The sequence below is a fragment of the Lacerta agilis genome, chromosome 1, assembly GCF_009819535.1.
Source record: "Lacerta agilis isolate rLacAgi1 chromosome 1, rLacAgi1.pri, whole genome shotgun sequence".
Taxonomy (NCBI): domain Eukaryota; kingdom Metazoa; phylum Chordata; class Lepidosauria; order Squamata; family Lacertidae; genus Lacerta; species Lacerta agilis.
Window position 1 is genome coordinate 126,650,405 of NC_046312.1, and position 18,581 is coordinate 126,668,985.

The 18,581-nt window shown below is 46.7% G+C and overlaps 2 protein-coding genes across 2 annotated transcripts in view; one reads left to right on the forward strand and one right to left on the reverse strand.

Annotated features, from left to right (window-relative positions):
- Positions 1 to 858, forward strand: part of CCNYL1 (cyclin Y like 1) — a 32,540-nt gene extending 31,682 nt beyond the window's left edge. The window contains exon 10 of the mRNA XM_033170251.1: positions 462 to 858. Within this exon, the coding sequence (XP_033026142.1) occupies positions 462 to 578 (117 nt within the window). The 3' untranslated portion in view covers positions 579 to 858. The remainder of the gene's footprint in view (positions 1 to 461) is intronic.
- A 15,375-nt stretch (positions 859 to 16,233) lies between these two features.
- Positions 16,234 to 18,177, reverse strand: FZD5 (frizzled class receptor 5). The gene has a single exon (XM_033170261.1). It carries the CDS (start codon positions 18,081 to 18,083, stop codon positions 16,371 to 16,373), a length of 1,713 nt encoding a protein of 570 aa, XP_033026152.1. The 5' UTR covers positions 18,084 to 18,177; the 3' UTR covers positions 16,234 to 16,370.
- Between the last annotated feature and the right edge of the window lie 404 nt (positions 18,178 to 18,581).

Here is an 18,581-nt window from a genome sequence, read left to right on the forward strand (position 1 = left end):
ATGGAAAGGTCAAGAAACCAGACAGTGTTGATTAAGACAATTATGACTCTGTGTGTGCTGACAGACACATTCTGTTCATAATTTTATATTACTATATAGTCTTTAAGGTGTCACTAATGATACCTGTCCTGCCAACCTAGCAGTTCGAAAGCACTTCAGAGTGCAAGTAGATAAATAGGTACCACTCCAGCGGGAAGGTAAACGCCGTTTCTGTGCCCTGCTTGAAGAATGTTTCCGTTTGAGAATTTAGAAACCTAGTTAGTAAATTGGCCTGGAACCTGCAGAAGAAGCATTCAGATCAATATGAGCCTAGGTTTGTGGTTGATTTTTTTTTTTGTCTGCTACTTCTGAATCAGTAAAGTGAGAGGTAATACAATTAAACAGATGCTGAGATGGGGTGCCTGAGCTTCCTGGTTCTCATCCTACTGAGCTCATATTTCTGGCTTGAACATGTTTTCTAGGCTATCTCCAGGCTGTGTGAGGACAAATACAAAGATTTGTCAAAAGCTGCTATGAGACGATCATTCAGTGCTGATAACTTAGTTGGGATCCGCCGTACTAACGCCATCCTCTCTTGAGCAAGATGGAAAGCTGCGATCTTGTGGCGCCAGCATTCCTATCGGCCGGGGATACCGCCTCCACTCCAAGCTCACAAGTCAACAGCGATGGCGTCTTCCAGCCAGCGGACGGGGTGAGCACAGCAAGCCAAGGAAGCCCAGAGCCAGAGGAGCATGATTCCAGGTGGAGGGGGGGAGATGGAACCTCTTTCAAATGGGCACACTCCATTAAAAATCAAGAGGTTCAAAAACTTTTTGAGTCTTCCCCCCTTTTCTCCTCACTGTCCCTCAACCCCCCCCCCAAAAAAAACCCCCACACAGATGTTTGCTTACTGTGTAGGCCTATAGCTGTGAACTATGTGAGTTTTTAATAATGACTAGTTTTACATTTTAGAATTTGAACATTAACACGACAGTAGTCGCGACGTTCTTCCCCCCTCTCAGTCATCCAGGACCAGACTGCAGTTGCCTTTCAGTGCAGTGTTAAATGTTAACACAGTATAAAACCCAGTCTGGGACTAATGCTGCGGCATTGACCGGTGAAGGGTTCTTCCCCCCCTCCCCTCACCACACATTTACTAGCAAGACTCTTGATTCCTACACTGGAGTTCAGTCAAAAGACCAAGGAGCTGCTGAGCGGCAAAGCTGTGCTAACTGTGTAAACACAAAACCCGACACTTGAGATGGTCAAGGGACTGGAAACCTTTGGGGACATGAGCAGAGAAATGGTATTCCGTGTTCACTGATTTGAAAGCCAGTTGGTCAGGGTCCATTTCTTGTCAACTATGGTGCTTCTCACGTTCTTATACTTCTAGTTGAGCCCTGGGAGAGAGACAAGTCTGCATAATACACTTTCTTTTGCCTGAAGCGCTGAATAGAGCTGCATTGAAAGCTTAGCCTGAACAAATGTACTGACTTGGCGATGAACAGACAATAAGGCTGCTCTGCTAAACTCTTCCACTACAAACAACGGATACGGAGCAAGGTTTGCTTTTGTCCCGTGCTGCCAAAAAGCTTTAAATTCACAATGGAGAACTATTTTGAAGGTGCTGGACGTGTTGATGAGGGAGGTATGATGAGCTTCAGTTCATATTATTATTACTCTTTTGAAAACACATTTTTTCCCCTTTTAAAACCTAGTATATAATGTTCCTTGCTCTGGAAGTGAACTTCTAAACATTGGCTTTTTGTGTAAATTAAGTTTGCTTGTCCAGAATGGGAATTTGGGGTGAATCAAGTTTTCTGCTCCTGAAAATAGGAAGCAACCTGGATTTCAAACCTTCACCACTCCAAGTCAAATGATCTAAACAGTTTATACATTGAAAGCAGTCCCTGTTGCAATCTGGTACCTTTTGCTATTACTTAATATCAAGCCCAACTCGCTTCTTGAATTTTCAGTGGCACTTGGACTGTTAGGCCCCATCTGCATTTAAAGCAGTATCATACCACTTTATAAACTCTCATAATTTCCCCCCAAAGAATTCTGGGAAGTGTGGTTTGTTAAGGGTGCTGAGATTCATTAGTAGACCCCTTTTCTCCCTACAGAGCTGCAATTCTCAGGGTGGTTCAGCAGTCAATCCCTCTTTCCAGGGACCTCTGGGAATTTTAGCTCCATGAAAGGAATAAGGGTCTTCTAACAACTTTCAGCGCCTTAAGAAACTACCATTCTCATCATTCTTCGGGGGATGCCATGACTGTTTAAAGTGGTAGGAAACGGCTTTAAATGCAAAGTGCAGATGGAGCCAAAGTCTCTTGCTGTATTTTAACCTACCAGCTCTAGGCAGGCATTCTTACAGAGTCTGTGATTTCAGGTATTAATCACAATTCAATTTTGAAACAAATGCTACATCTTCAGGTGGCTTTCCTTTCTCATGTTTGTATTAAAAGAGAAGCTAATAATAAACTCTATTTTAATTAAGATCAGGTGGAGTTACTGTGCTTTGTACGTCTCGGTCCCAAGTTTCTTGGATAAAAATGTTCCTTGGGAGGAAATGTAGAGGAGCCCTGAACCAAGGTGCGCTGAAATTGTCTTTACTGGTGCCTGCTTGATTGTATCCAATGTCTTAATATTACTACAAAAGTTTTCTGCCTGATTTTTCAGTCCAGAAGACTCAATCCAGAGCAGTTTACGCTAATCAATGAAATCAGTAGTACCAAATCAACGACACACAACAGCCTCTGCGAAAAGCAATAAAAACAGCTGGATATAAACATTCACAAGATCTAGAAGGCTGGATCAGGATGGGGAATTTGGCTCTTCAAAATGATGATGGGCTTCAGCTCCAGCCAGCATTCCCAGTTAGCAGCAATAATGGGAGTTATAATCCAGCTATATCTAAAGGTAAAGGGACCCCTGACCATTAGGTCCAGTCGCAGACGACTCTGGGGTTGCGGCGCTCATCTCGCTTTACTGGCCGAGGGAGCAGGCGTTTGTCTGCAGACAGCTTCCGGGTCATGTGGCCAGCATGACTAAGCCGCTTCTGGCAAACCAGAGCAATGCACGGAAACGTCGTTTACCTTCCTGCCGGAGCAGTACCTATTTAACTATTTGCACTTGATGTGCTTTCAAACTGCTAGGTTGGCAGGAGCAGGGACTGAGCAACGGGAGCTAACCCCATCACAGGGATTTGAACCGCCGACCTTCTGATCGGCAAGCCCTAGGCTCTGTGGTTTAACCCACAGCGCCACCTGCGTCCCTAGCTATATCTAGAGGGCCATAAGTTCCCCATTCATGGTCCGGACAAATAAAGCTATATTTTCTGGCATCAAAAGCACTTCTCAACCTCAGAGGTGTCCTTCAGAGAGCATGCCATACATGGGGGCAGCACCACTGAAAGGATGCAATAGCAGCTACCGCTCTCCTCTCCTCTGAAAGTAAGGGGGATTTGGTGAAAGGCCTCTGAGCATTGTGATTTTTTTAATGTTGTCTCCCACCTTGCTACTAGGCACGAGGAAGATAAGAGGGAAAAATCTTTTTGTCAAAAGCATATTCTCAATGGAGAGTCTACTAGTTTTGCCACTGTGTGTGTACTTACTTGGGAGTAACTTCCCAAATTCATTCCTGGAATGTGAAGCAAGCTGGAAATGCCATTCCAAGATGTCTATAATGTTGTCCAGCTAGCCTTTAAGTAAAAAACTACAAAGTAAATTATTAAACTATTTTCCGTCCACCAGAACACATTCAAGCTTTCCACGAACTCTTCAAGCTGATCATAGTGCAGCTTCAAGTAATATAACTGCAAAATGTTCTTTCCATTGGGAGCACACCAGGTATTCATGTCCAGTGGGCATCCAGAGAGGCGCCGGACTTGAATTGCACTTTATTCAAAAAGTGCTTGTTCAACGGGTGGGGGTGAGTAGGGACAAGCTCAGTGAGAATGTAGGGCTCGAAGGAAAAGGGTAGACTCCCATTAGCATCTATCATAACATTTTGCAACAGCACCCTGCACACAGTGTGCATTTTCACTTACCAAATGGACGGTTGCCACTGTTTGGAGAGGAGGGTGAGATGTTGCACAGTTTACAATGAAAAGGTATATTCAGAAAGTAGAAACAGTACAGTCAACGGAACATCTCACACCCTGCCAAATTCATCTGTGTTCTCAAAAGTGCTGCAGTGAAATTCCATTTGAGTTGCTGATTCAGTTACTATGTGACAAGAGCTCTTGACAGCAAATGGTGGACCAGCAGTGTACGTGCTAGTTTCAGCGCAATAGTGTTTCTCGTATGCTCACTTTGCCACGTGAAGATATGTTTGCCCATTCATTCATAGGTGCTTAATAGGAAGTTCCGGGACTCGTCAGTGTTCAGCTCACTTGATTGCTGCCGCCATATTGCCTCTTGTGTATAACTGTTTGTTTTTGTCTCCAAGGCAATTACATATTGAAACCTCTTCAAATAGGTTTGCCAGGTAAAGGACCTGTACTTGAGCAGTGGAATAAATGTTAAGGGCTGCTGCTTGTTTCTGAGCAAGCAGGTAGGTGTCAAGCAAGGGAAAGGAGAAAGGGGAGTGTTCCGGTAATGGTGGACAAGTACTTGCTAAAAAGGCTTTGTTCTTAAGTGATGAAACACTTGCTCCTTGTGCTGGTGTGGTTGCTTCTAGTGACCAAAAGTGGCAAAAGCTTGGATCTAATTGTGAGTGGTGCTCACCTGGGTGCTGTAGACCAGGCACGTCCAACAGGTAGATCGTGATCTACCAGTAGATCACTGGATGTCTGTGATAGATCACCGGTAGATCATTGGCTCCCCCCAAAGCAGCTCAACAAGTTTGGCTCCCCTAAAATAAAGCTCAACATTTTCGCCATTCACCCCCCAAAGACAGGGCTTTCCTTCCTAAAAAAAACCAACAACTTTGACCTGAACACCCCCCCCCAAAAAAAGGGGGTAGATCACTGCCAGTCATTAACTCTGTGAGTAGATCGGAGTCTCTTGGGAGTTGGCCACCCCTGCGTGTAGACAAACTATAGGGAAAATGGTAAATCTCTTCTTGATATTTGTAATTTGCTGGACTGAGCCTCCACCAGACACTTGAGCAACAACAGGAATCTGTTTTATGGTTAATGGGTCTGCATTTCTATGACCTTAAGGCACTTGGGCATACGTGTGTTTGAATTACATTTCTCAAGGGAGCTAGGAGCCATTTAACATGGGTATTGTTATGTTCTGTGTGGGACTGATTCAAGGTCATCTGGCAAGATGCAGGGCTTGAGTACAGATCTTGAACTTGGGGGCCCCAAGCATCTCATTCTTGACCTTTTTCACTTGCCCTGCATCCTTCTGATTCATTGCTTCCTGTGTCTGAAATGGGGGTAGGGGGGGCAGCAACGACGCTGGTGAGAAGATAGTTTTGCCACCAAGATAATGGAATATGGTACACTAGAACATAGATGTGTTTTAGATGTTAATCACTAATCCTGCCCCCCCCCACTCCAAAAAAAATCAAAAGCATTGACTTCAGTTCATATCAGGCGTTTCTGGGCATTTGCCGAACTTGAGAGCTTGGTGCCCCCGTTCCTAGAATCTTCATGTAATGTTAGCTTCTGAAAGCTCTGCTTGTTTTCTGGAGCGAACAAACAGCAGAATTCAGTATGGGCTTAAACTGGTGAATGGAGCAGGTCTCTGTTTATATGTGCATAAAGGCATAATGAGCAAGCTGGATGGACCGCCATCTATGGCGACTAAAAAATGAGATGCTCGCAGCATTCACTAGGTTGCTTCTGGTAGGGAGCCAGGTTCCTGGGTAAGTACATAACTGCCTTTTGTTTTACTTTTTCTTCCTAGGAAAGAAAAGCCCAGCTCCAGATTCTTCTCCGCTTCCTAACATAGATACGGGGATAGCTTCAAGCTTTTGCCGCTTGAAACACGCTTAGGGGAGAGGAGTGTGCTGTGTTTGCCTAGCTCTAGGTGGGCAATGCTGCAGCAATAACAGCAGCAATCTTCCTTCTAAAAAACTGTAAGGCATGTCTGGATCTCTCTCACACACAGTTATCTCTGTGTGCGCAAGTGCTGAGCCATTATCATAATTGAGCGTACTAACCCCTTCCTTCCTTGTATTTTAAATCTCTTCCTGAGCTCTTCCAAAGATTTATGACCGAAAGAGGGATTTCCTTCAAAGGAAGAAAACTTCCAGTTTGCCTTAGGTTCTGTGTTGTAGTGGAGAGACCTTTCCTTACAGCACCATTCGTGTCTCACAGCAGCCCTGGGTGATAAACTAGGTTCGTGGGTAATAACTAATCAGTGCTCCTTGAGCCTTACCTAGTCAGCTTTGTAATGGATCTGACGTTTGAAGAAGAGTTTGGATTTGATATCCCGCTTTTCACTACCCGAAGGAGTCTCAAAGCGGCTCACATTCTCCTTTCCCTTCCTCCCCCACAACAAACACTCTGTGAGGTGAGTGGGGCTGAGAGACTTCAGAGAAGTGTGACTGGCCCAAGGTCACCCAGCAGCTGCATGTGGAGGAGCGGAGACGCGAACCCGGTTCACCAGATTACGAGTCTACCACTCTTAACCACGACACCACACTGGCTCTCTTGGTTTGAGCCTTGGTTTCCCCCAAACATACAATGTAAGACGCTTTAGCCGCCACAGCCTATTGGCACAATCCTGAAAATACATGCCCAAAATCTGAGTGACAGCAAAGCTACCTTTGTTTTGAATATCTGTGCTTTTTATCCTGCCTCGTGCTGGGTTTCTTCTCTTCCCTTGACCTGTGTTATGGCGAGAAGGGACAGTCTTCCCCTGTGTGTGTTAAAAGACGTCTGATAATGCAGAACAAGGGGTCACTGCAAATGAAACAAATGTTTCTGTGCCTCTTCACTGGACTTGAGGGCAGTGTGGATGAATGAAAGACGTACGCTGTGGCGACATATTAAAGACACTGTGTCATAGGCGAGGGGGGAGATGGGCATTAATCCTTGGATGGGAAGTGGATGTTGGTAGCTGCGATGTGGCCATCTCAAGGCATTGCCTTCCTACTCTAATAGTCTTCTGAGCTGGTTGCAGTACTTTTGGGAGCTGCATAAATGGTAAGGACATGGGCAACAGTTCTAGTTTCTCCCTTTCTGGGATGTGAGCAAGCGGTGCACATGGTTGGCATATTAGGTTTTTCTGCTTTTGTCCTTTCGCTAGTGGCCTTTGGTTCCTTGAAATGGAACACCACACCCCAGGATACAACTGGTTGGGGAAAACGCTTGCCTTTGGAAATTTGAATTCTCGTGCAATTTCAAACTCCCTGCTGCCACTGTCCCCTTGGTAAAGACGTAAAGGATGCTCACTTGAGACACAACCTTCTAAAAAGCAGGATACAAAACAATTTGGGGAGTTGCTCCTTTAGAATTTCAGAGAGAATACTTTTTATTCTTAAAGAAAATGACAGTCCTGGAAGTTACTGAACCATGATTCCACAAGTTCCTGGTCGAATCACGCCGTGAATTTACTAAGTGGCTCCGGGCAACTCAAAACCTTTAAGCCTCAACTTCCCATCTGCAATTTGGAGGTGGTAAGACCGACATTAATCATCTTTACAAGCCTGAATACAATGATATAATTTGCAACCATTTTGAATACATATATATGGTGACAGTAGCAGTATTTGTACGCAGCAGCAGAGACTGCCTTGCATCCACCTAGAATAAGAGGTTAGTCACACTTCATGTTTCGGAAATATAATCGTGGTTGTCTCTGAAAAGAACTTGGGAGTGCCTTGTTAATTTTCACACTGCATTTGGAGTGGTTTGTCTGGCACAAGCCATTTTTAGTTGTGCCGCTGTTCAGTAAAGACTGCCTGCTACAGTACGTGAATTCAATATGCAAGCCTAGTTGGTTGCATAAACCAGTCATTGTGTGATGACAAATTAAAGGACTGTGGGCTCAGTGGCAGTCCATCACTCAGCTGCTTTGGGCTCTAGTATTCAGTCTCTCCAGTGTCTCAGTAGCTTTTCCTCTGCTCATGTATATATAGCAGTTTCAGACTCAAAACTGCTGCTGAAGTCTTGAGAAAATCCTGTAAACTGGGGGGTTTCTTGGATCAGTTTTAGCTAGTGGGGGTGGGGATGAGCTTTTTTAAAAAGTGTCAAGTCTATTTATAAAGTGGTCATTTGTTAATTAAGCTGTGTTTGGCTTAAAACTCTTTTAGGTTAACTGTTTGGCACTGCAAGCATTAACCTCCTAGAAATGTTGCACTGAGGAAGGAACTCCATCCATGTCCTGTGGAAAAGGTTCTAGGCTTTCCCCCCACTTCCAAGCCAAAAGCCTGTTACTGCTTAGCAGAACTTCCTTGATGGTTTTCTATAATGCTTCTTTACCCAGACAGAGAATACATTCCTATAATTTTTGTTTTGTTTTTTCAGTTCACCATAATCACAAACTGGGAAATAAAGCTATGGTTTGTCTTTGTTTTCTTGCAGCTCTGTTTTCTTGGGTTTCTTTTTTTGTTTGCATAAAACGTATGCTGCAGTTTGTTATACTTTAAAAAGATCCTTAAAATGTTGGCCCTGGAATGAACACGATGGAGAACTTTTCGAAAGCCACTTCTTATCGAGTTGCTGTGGATTGGGATTCTATTACGCGATCTGTCCCTGTGTAATTTCTATGCAAAAGCTGGAAGTTTGGTACAGAGCTTTTAAAAAACTTCGCTCATCATTTGCATTTTCTTTAAAACAGCCCTGTATATCAGAGTACAACATCTAGTGGCCTGTAAAAGGTAAGGTTGCGTACTACAGACACACAGACACACACACACACACACACACACACACAGCCTGTTCACTTTTCATATAGAATTATTCCCTAACCATGCTTGCAATAATCATGTTTAGGCATTTATTAAGGTGGCAGTTTGAAGTTGGTTTATTTCCTCTTAAAGCTTTTTACAGAATCAACAATGTATTTTCCTTTCATTTTTTTTTAAACGTCATTTGGCATGGTATTTTCATAATCATATTGCAAGTTGTATGTAAAAGCTTCATCTCTCCACAAGGCACAACTGAAAAAAAGCAGCATGACCCAAGCATGAATCCAGTATCAAGAACAGCCATTTAATGCCCCAGACTTCCATCCTGTTTATCTGTATCCAAAGCTGCCTCTCTTGTCAGTGAGAATTTACAACCCGCTTCCAACCCGTATCAAAAGTTCACTAGAGATTCGGAATATATACAAACTTAATTCTTTTAATACAAATATTTACATGCTATAACTACACGGTGCAATTCTGTCTTGGAACATGCCGGTGTACAAAATGTCTCAATGAAAAAGAACGCTGCAAGTGTCAAAATGAACGACAACTTGTACACGGATGTTTTCTGCATTCCAAAAGGTGTTATGCAATACATTATATCGTCTTGCTTCTTAGTTTTCAATCTCGTTTCCTTACCATAAGCAGTCATGCTCCTAAACTACCGCAAGCACAACTTTTTGATTCATCAAATTATTGCTGTAATTGTATTAGACTACAAACGTCATATTAAACCAGTAAGGTTGGGTGACTTCAGAAACCACTTAAGTTAAAATTGGGCCTCTCAACAGCCCATGTTCCAGCCAGCCCCCTTCCCCAGCTATCGATTGCAGCCTACCAGGGCTTTTGATAAACCTCCTTTAGCTGCCTGCCTGCAATGACAAACAGGCTGATTGTCAAGGCCGTGTTTTGGCTGGGTGTTTCTCAAATTGTGCAAGGTGAGCTGTTTCAAACTTCAACCAGAAGGTGCCTGTACCTTCTAGCAAAGTTGCAGTGAGCAGATTTATTTTCCCTGTATCGCCATTCCATTAGGTACAGCATTGGGTGGAAATGAGAATAGTAGACACAATAGGTGAGATCAGGATTTTCAAAGCTATCCCCCATACATATAAAATCGTGCATCTGCTACAGAGAATTATCTTGTATGTTTGCATGGTTTGGTGAGGAAGGTAAAAAATATACAGCTGGTCTCTTTCTTCCTGCGAGACAGTTTACGTAGCCACTGCCGATCTACTTGGTATATCTGTACAGTGGTCCAGGAAATCGTGCAGGTAATGAATGGAAACATGCACAGCAAAATCTGGTAGGATGCCCTTTTCATTTTTGCAGTGAGGATCAAATCCTGGGGACAATGCTAAAATTGAAACCTAAAATGCACAGATTATCGTGGGAAGGAGAAATCCTGAATCTTGTTAGCATATGACAAATGTAAATGAAATTCAGCATTTTCTACTTCAGTTGTAGCTTGGCTAGGTAGTGAAACCAGTTTGGGGCAGGGGAGACGAAACAAGCAATAAATTTGCTCATATGCATTGCTCAGTTGGCTCAGTGTCTCTGATGAAGGTAGCAGAGCAAACAGCCGTTTAAGCTAATATTTCAAAGAACTTATTTTCCATTGTGCCATTAGCATGAAATATTACATGATATACTTCTCCTTTTGGGGGGTGACGCAACTCAGGTTAACCAAAATATTTATTCAAAACAAAATAAAATAAAAAAAATTGGTTCCAGTAGCACCTTAGAGACCAAGTTTGTTCTTGGTATGAGCTTTTGTGTGCATTTCTGAAGAAGTGTGCATGCACACCAAAGCTCATACCAAGAACAAACTTAGTTGGTCTCTAAGGTGCTACTGGAAGGAATTTTTTAATTTTTAATTTTGTTTTGACTATGGCAGACCAACACGGCTACCTACCTGTAACTCAAAATATTTATTAGTCTACAAATTGAAGAGAGTAATCCCAACACAGTTTGCACTTAAGGCCATTAATTTCAATGGATTTAAGTGTGCCCTAATGCCATGTTAGATTGTGAGCTAAAATGTTTAATGCTGTCAAGTTTTAGGCCACCTGTCAAGGTGAACAAGTCATTTCAAGTGGTCTGCTGCTCTGTTAGAGCATTTAAGCTCCCTAAAGCAGCTGGGCAAGGGACGGGAGAAAAATTGCTCAGTAATAATGAATATGAACATGGTTGTTTTGAAGGAGTGAGGCATTTTCAACCGAAGTCCTTTGGAAAGGAAGAATGCAGAGTACAAAAACATACCAAGGATGGACATGGGCATTAAATTGAGTTAAGGCTGCCGTCCAAAATGACCAGTGCCAAGCACAGAGGTACAGCAGTAGAGTGGCACCTCTGCATCGCCATTGTGGCCGATTGGCAGCTTCCAATTCGGTATCGGAAGTTCAGGCCAAGCATCCCTCTAGCCTTTTCCTCCTGCAGTACACTAGGAGTGGCAGGTCCATAGATTCTGCAAGAAGGTCATTCGACCACTGCCTTCAAGGTAGGGTCTCCCACTTAACTCCATGCCACCCAGCCAACTCTGTGCTAAATAAGACTGACAGACAGCACAACCTGATGCAAGGAAGGAAGGAGAAGGTGTATATGCCGCAGAAATGGCCAGAGGGGCAGTGGTTAGGTCCTGATAGCAGCTCTCTTCTCACTGCATCCGCCACAATGAGGCTCACCCAGAGACTGTGGGCAAGTCACTCAAACTCCCTCACAGGGTTGCTTTGAGGGCAAAATGCTATTTGCTCCAAGTCATGGACTTCGAGGAGACTCTTGAGAGTCCCACGGACTGCAAAAAGATCAAACATATCCACCCTTAAAGAAATCAGCCCTGAGTGCTCACTGGAAGGACAGATCCTGAAGTTGAAGCTCCAATGCTTTGGCCACCTCATGAGAAGAGAAGACTCCCTGGAAAAGACCCGGATGTTGGGAAAGATGGAGGGCACAAGGAGAAGGGGACGACAGAGGATGAGATGGTTGGACAGTGTTCTCGAAGCTACCAAAATGAGTCTGACCAAACTGCGGGAGGCAGTGGAGGATAGGGCTGCCTGGCGTGCTCTGGTCCATGGGGCCACGAAGAGTCGGACACGACTGAACGACTGAACAACAACAGCATGGACTTCGGGGAAGGATAGGACGCAAACCCTTTTAAAAAAAGAGTTACTAAACTTGTCAAGGGGGAAAAAGCCCCTCCTCTCCCCCCCCCCCCAATCCCCAGAGGAAGTTACGGTCTACGTCAACCTGCATCCTGGCTATTTTAAGATGCCAGGTCCTTGTCAGTTCTCTGACAAGTTAAAAGAAGCCAAGTTAAGTGAAGCCTGTAATATTTTGGGTAGTGTTAATTTTTAAAAGAACAACAGCAACGCTTTTAACTCAATGGCTGGTGGCTGCAAGCTGGAGCTACTCTTGTCAAATATTTAAAAACCGACCACCTGTAGAAGTATAGCCAAATTCCTTCAAAAAGTTCTGCCCCTTCGCTTTCCCTCTGCCTTCTGTGGGCTCCAGAGGAAAAGGGGAGCGTTGCTAGTTCCTGCCCAGGGCCAAAGCCTCTTTGGCAAAGTTTCCACCAGCCCTTCCCTCCTCTCTCGCCTCTGCCTGCTCCATCCATGTGTATGCTTAACATTTGACACCACCGATTGACACAGCCATCCGGTCCAGGAACTGCATGTGTCCTTTCCCAGGTTGCACACTCCCTCCGGCTAACCCCCAGCAGCAGCAGCAGATGTGAGAGCTGAGCATCCGAGGGAGAAGGAAACTTGCCAACCCTCCTCCCCACATTATCACAGCAGCAGGCGGGGAGGAGAGAACTCCACCAGCAAAGCTGTTTCCTGTGCCGCTGGGCTAATGTAAAAGAGTCCTGTTCACACTATTCCCTATCCAGTAAGTGAGATGAGAAGAAACCCTCCTAAGGGAAGGCGCTGGAGAAATACTCCACTAAAAGCAGCCACTGCTGGGCAGGTGCGCTTGAAGAAACAGGTTGGAAAGTGATCCCGGAAAGAGTTGCTTTTTTTTTCAAAGTGACTGATGGCGGCCAATGGATAAGGCCCACATGCCTACCTTAGTAAAAGAAATGCATTGGCAACTGGACAGAACAATGCTGTTTTTTTTTGAGAGGTGTGGGCCAGCCCCGCTTAAGTTCTTTAAATTGAAATTGGAAAGCCAAAACCGGGGTGGGGGGTGGTTTGGGAAGTGATGTGGAAAACTTTACTAGTAGCATTTAAGCTGTCATGGATATCCCTCACAGGCCCAGGTCACACATAATCCTGCAGCTATCCAGTAATGGTTGTGCACATGGAAACCAGCGCTTAGAAAAAGGCCTTTTTTTCTGGGTTGGGGATGGTAGCATGGGCAGGATCAGTGCCAAAGTCCTAGCTAAATGGGTGGGCGGTGGATTTGCTTCCCCACAAACCTAGGTGGTCATATCCACACCACACTTTTAAAAGCACATGGCTGCCTCCAATGAACCCGGGGAACAGTAGTTTGCTAAGGGTGCTGAAAATGGTGGCTCTCTGGGGTGTAAACTACAGTTCCCAGGGTGGTTGGGGAAATCTGTCTGCTTTAAATGTGTGGTATGAATGCGACCCTTGTATGGAGGCCAAAGAGTTTTGGATTCTGCTGAAGCTGCCCTTTTACAAACTGAGCAGTCGGGTAAATCTGAGTTCGGGAGAAACTCGCCAACCTCTTTGTAAAGCAGATCAAAATGCAATAGCTCCCCCCCCCCCCCAAAATACCTTATTACCAGAATGAAGTTTTTTCCCATATAGAACTGAAGTGCTAACACTTTTCACTGAAAGAGGACTGGGTCCCTCGAAACAAACACTGCCATATCTAATATTGTTTCAGGTTAATACAGAAGTATCTGCTTTTAAGGTTTAAAAGCTGAACAGCTTTCCTTAGAAGGTGGCTTTTGCCACGGCTTCAAAGGCTAGAAATGGAGGTGGCCCCTTCTGCAAAGAGAGGGAGGGATATTGATTGTAGTTCTCTACAGTTGCGGCTGTTGTTGTTTTGGGGGGACGGACACAAAACGCATTCAATCCTAAGGGGATTGCGCTAGGGGTAGAGCTCTACTTTCTAAAGGGGGGCTGAGGGGGATCAGCATTAACAATTCCTTACAAATCCATGATCACTGCAGATGGTGACAGCAGTCACGAAATTAGAAGACGCCTGCTTCTTGGGAGGAAAGCAATGACAAACCTAGACAGCATCTTAAAAAGTAGAGACATCACCTTGCCGACAAAAGTCCGTATAGTTCAAGCTATGGTTTTCCCAGTAGTGATGTATGGAAGTGAGAGCTGGACCATAAAGAAGACTGGTCGCCAAAGAATGGATGCTTTTGAATTATGGTGCTGGAGGAGACTCTTGAGAGTCCCATGGACTGCAAGAAGATCAAACCTATCCATTCTTAAAGAAATCAGCCCTGAGTGCTCACTGGAAGGGCAGATCCTGAAGCTGAGGCTCCAATACTTTGGCCACCTCATGAGAAGGGAAGACTCCCTAGAAAAGACCCTGATGTTGGGAAAGATGGAGGGCACAAGGAGAAGGGGACAACAGAGGATGAGATGGTTGGACAGTGTTCTCGAAGCTACTAACATGAGTTTGGCCAAACTGCGAGAGGCAGTGAAGGATAGGTGTGCCTGGCGTGCTCTGGTCCATGGGGTCACGAAGAGTCGGACACGACTGAACAACAACAACAAATACATACCCTTCCTTACTCAGGGCAGCCATATGTTGAAAACCTGTTATCCAAGAACCATTGTTTCAGTAGATGGGGGGGGGGGAGGGAGAGAGAGAGAGAGAGAGAGAAGGGTATCAAAACATGCCCAGTACCTTTTCAGGTAAGTCCCCTTACACTCAGGAAGACATGCTGCTGAACAAACTTGCAGAGGATCAGACTGCTAGTGTGCCAAACCATAAATCAATTCTTTCTAGATTTACTTCTTGAGTAATTCTTCATAGGTTGTGTCGACTGATTTCTCAGTCCCTCGAGTCAAAGAATTTGTGGTGAAATTAATCTAAAGAAAAACTTGTTGCTGTTATCTATCACCCCACCAGGGCAGGTGGAACTGGAATAGGAGAGGCAGAGAGACTAACACCTTTGAAAATGACTATGGGGCTGAAACGCTCTACTTTCCTGGGAGTAAGCCCCATTGAGTTCAATGGGACTTAGTTCTTGAGTAAACATGCACAGGCTTTCAGCCCCCATGCACTTAAAGTGAAAACGCAGTAAGAAATGCAGAGTCCCCGTTTGCAAAAGGGAGGTGAAATCATGTTTATGAAGATGGTGTGTACCATTTCAGCGTTTAACAAGGACTTCTGGTCTGCATCTGAATACATGCAGCCCTTCCTACTTTTATTTTGAATGCCGAAGAGAAACTAATACTCCCAGCAATGGCTTGATGAGGCCGCCTGGCATTCAGTTTGGCAAAGGCATGCGCAAAAACTGATGATGGTGGACTTTTGCCATCCAAAAATAAAACCTGAAACCAGACTCTCTGCTCAATCTCGGCTCCACAACTCACCCATTCTGAAAGTAGAGCCTCCCTCCAAATTGATGCCCCTTTATATCTGAAAACTTCAGTACCACGTTTTGTTGAGAAAGTTCCGCTACCAGGAAAATTAACATTTGCCTGACTGCAGCTGCCCACCCCAACCTAGTGGAAAGGACTCTAAAATTACCATTTCACCAATTAAATAGTAAGTATCCTAAGGACCAAACTAGATTGTGTGGGAGACACAGAATACAGGAGACACTTGGACAGAGAGTAAGCTGCCCTCAAAGGATGTCTCTGAAAACTAGTTGCTGGGAATCGCATGTGGCTGGGCGCACTTGGGTTCTGCTTGCAGGGGCACCTGATTCAGCAGCGCTGTTCTTGTTCTCTTAAACACACACACACACACACACACACACACACACCCCACCTCAATGGGACTTGCTTCCAAGTAAACATGTATAGGATTTCACTATCCTGAATAGGAATGCAGAAGCCAAGGAACCGTGGATGTTCCTTTTCCTGCCATTTGCTCATCCTCAACTGCTTTCCCAATGGTGTGAGGAAATTGATTGGGATGGGGGGGGCAGGGACTCATACTGAGCGGAGAAACAGCAGGAAGAGAAGGGCTAAAGCAGCCCCCGCCCTTCAGAACTGCATCCTCCAAGACTGGTTTTTCATTATACCCGGAAACTTAATTCACACATGCCCCACGTAAAGTAAAAGAGTTAGATCTTAGCTTGCTGCTCCTTCCACACTTCCCCAGGAAGGACAAAATGCATTCCCAAAGGCTGTAGCGCGCTCTTCGTAAACCCTGCAATCTTGCAATATGGGCAAAGCAATGTGTCCATTCTCCCCCCCCCCATGAACACGCCCCTCTTTTGTGTCTCCATCAGGAGACGGAGCAAAGTGTTTCACAACAGACAGACCAAATGACAGGTTTTTTTTTTTTTTTAAAAAAAAAAAAGCTCCAGGGGTTATTTCAAAACCTTTTTGCAGTTGGGAGCTCAAGTCACCCCGTGCTTACCTGCTCCCAACTACGACCAAGTAAGGTGCTTTGGGTTTTTTTTGTTGCTTCCCCCTCCCTTTTTTTCAGACGTGGGACAGTGGGACTTGTTTGTGGTAAGGAGCAGGGTTGGGCAACCCACTCCTGGCCGTCAGAGCTGCGCTCCCTTCGCTGTACATGCCTGTGCTCCCAGGCTTCCCGCTCCGGCAGCACCTGCTTGTGAAGCGCCTCCAAGACTCGAGGGTCTTCCCCGACCAAATCCAGACCCCCGAGGTGATTCCCACCACCAGGCACATGAAGTACTTCAGCATGAAGACAGCATAGTCGGGCTTGACCTTGGGCTTCTCCCCAGGGCAAGAGCAGTTCTGCGCCGTCTCCCACCTCTCCCGGTAGTGCTGCTCATAAATGTAGCAGGCCACCACTATGGTGGCCGGGACTGTGTAGAGCACGGTGAAGATGCCGATCCGGATCATCAGCTTCTCCAGCTTGTCTGTTTTGGTGCCCCCTTGCTTAATCACACTCCGGATCCTGAAGAGGGACACAAAACCGGCCAGCAGAAACATGGTCCCCGTGAAAAGGTACACCACCAGCGGAGCCAGGACGAAACCCCGCAGCTTGTCTAGGTTCTGGTTGCCCACATAGCAGATGCCGGCGACCGGGTCGCCATCCACCGAGCTCAGGGCCAGCACTGCGATGGACTTGACGCTGGGGACAAGCCACGCGGCCATGTGGAAATACTGGGAGTAGCTAGCGATGGCTTCGTTGCCCCATTTCATCCCAGCGGCCAAGAACCAGGTGAGGGACAAGATGACCCACCAGATGGAGCTGGCCATGCCAAAGAAGTAGATCAGGAGGAAGACCACCGTGCAGAGGGCAGGGCCCGTGGTCTCGTAGTGTATGTGGTTGTAATCTTTATTGCAAGCCACGCTGGCGTGGCCCACCACCAGCCGGATGATGTAGCCGATGGAGACGAAGAGATAGCAGGCGGACAAGAAGATGATGGGACGCTCGGGGTACTTGAATCTCTCCATGTCGATCAGGAAGGTAGCCACTGTGGTGAAGGTGGAGATAAAGCAGAGGACAGACCACAGGCCTATCCAAAAGGTAGCAAAGGTCTTCTCGTCCTGGGTGAAGTAGGGCTGGAAGCAAGGGACGGCGCAGTTGCGGACGTGGCCTGTCTCAATCTTGTTGTAGAGCGGGTGGGACTCTTCGGAGATGAAGACCAGGGGCTCCCGGCACTCACACACCCGCTTGCAGCCGGCCCCGCTTAGCGGGGTCAGGTTCCTGTGGGCACCTTTGGAGGGGCGGGTAGGCTTGGTGAGGAACGGTGGCAAGGTGGTGGCAGCCTCAGTGCGGTTGTAATCCATGCACAGCATCTCTGCGTCCCCCAGGACGGGCAGCTTGTCGCAGTTCATCCTCTCGGGCCAAGCGAAGCCGTACTGCCTCATCAGGGGAGAGCAGCCCGCCTTGGCTCTCTCGCAAACCGAGCGGCACGGAGGCAGAGGCTTAGCGTAGTCCAGCAGGCAGATGGGCGTGTACATGCTGCACAGGAAGAATTTGAGGTCCGGAGAGCACTGGATCTCCACCAGGGGCCAGAACTGGTGCACCTCCAGCCCGGCCTCGTCCTGCGTGTCGTGGTTGAACTGGTTGGGCATGTAGGTCAGGTTGTAGCCGATGCCCTTGCACATGGGCACCGTGATCTCCTGGCACACGATGGCCTTGGAGGCGGCCGCCGACGGAGCGGGAGCCTTCAGCAAGAGCAGCAAGAGGCTCAGCCACGCGTCGCGGAGGCCAGCCATGGCACCGGCGCCGCAAAGGGGGAAGGCGGCGCTGCCTCCCGGGTGGGTTTAGGTCTTCGGATCGAGTCCCGGGAAGGAGAGCCGGTGGGTCCACGTAGCAGCAGCAGCAGCAGCGTCGCCCAAGGCGCACATGATACGAGGCGCGCCCCTCGCAGTCCGGTCCGAGCCCCGCAAAGCCAGTCACCCCCAAAGTCCTTCAGCGCTGGCTAAAGGCGCAAACGCACCTGGGCGCTTCTGTTCCCCGGGCGGCCGGGCGCCTTAAGGGGGGGTAAAAACCGGAGGGACGCAACCAACCGAAGAGGCGAAACTCCATAGCAAGGCGGCCCGGGGGCGGCGGCTCTCTCCCGGCTCATGCTCGCTCGCTCGCCCTGCTCGGAAACTCCGCGCCCGGGCAGGCAGAGGCGCTGGCTCCGCTTCACAGTTCCCCTGACGGGATCGCGAGGGAGAAAAGTTTCTTTGGCGAGGCCACGGGCGCCGCGGTGCCAAAGTCCCTCCGCG

Excerpts from the sequence above, each read along its gene's own strand:
- FZD5 (XM_033170261.1), bottom strand. The coding sequence starts at position 18,083 with ATGGCTGGCCTCCGCGACGCGTGGCTGAGCCTCTTGCTGCTCTTGCTG.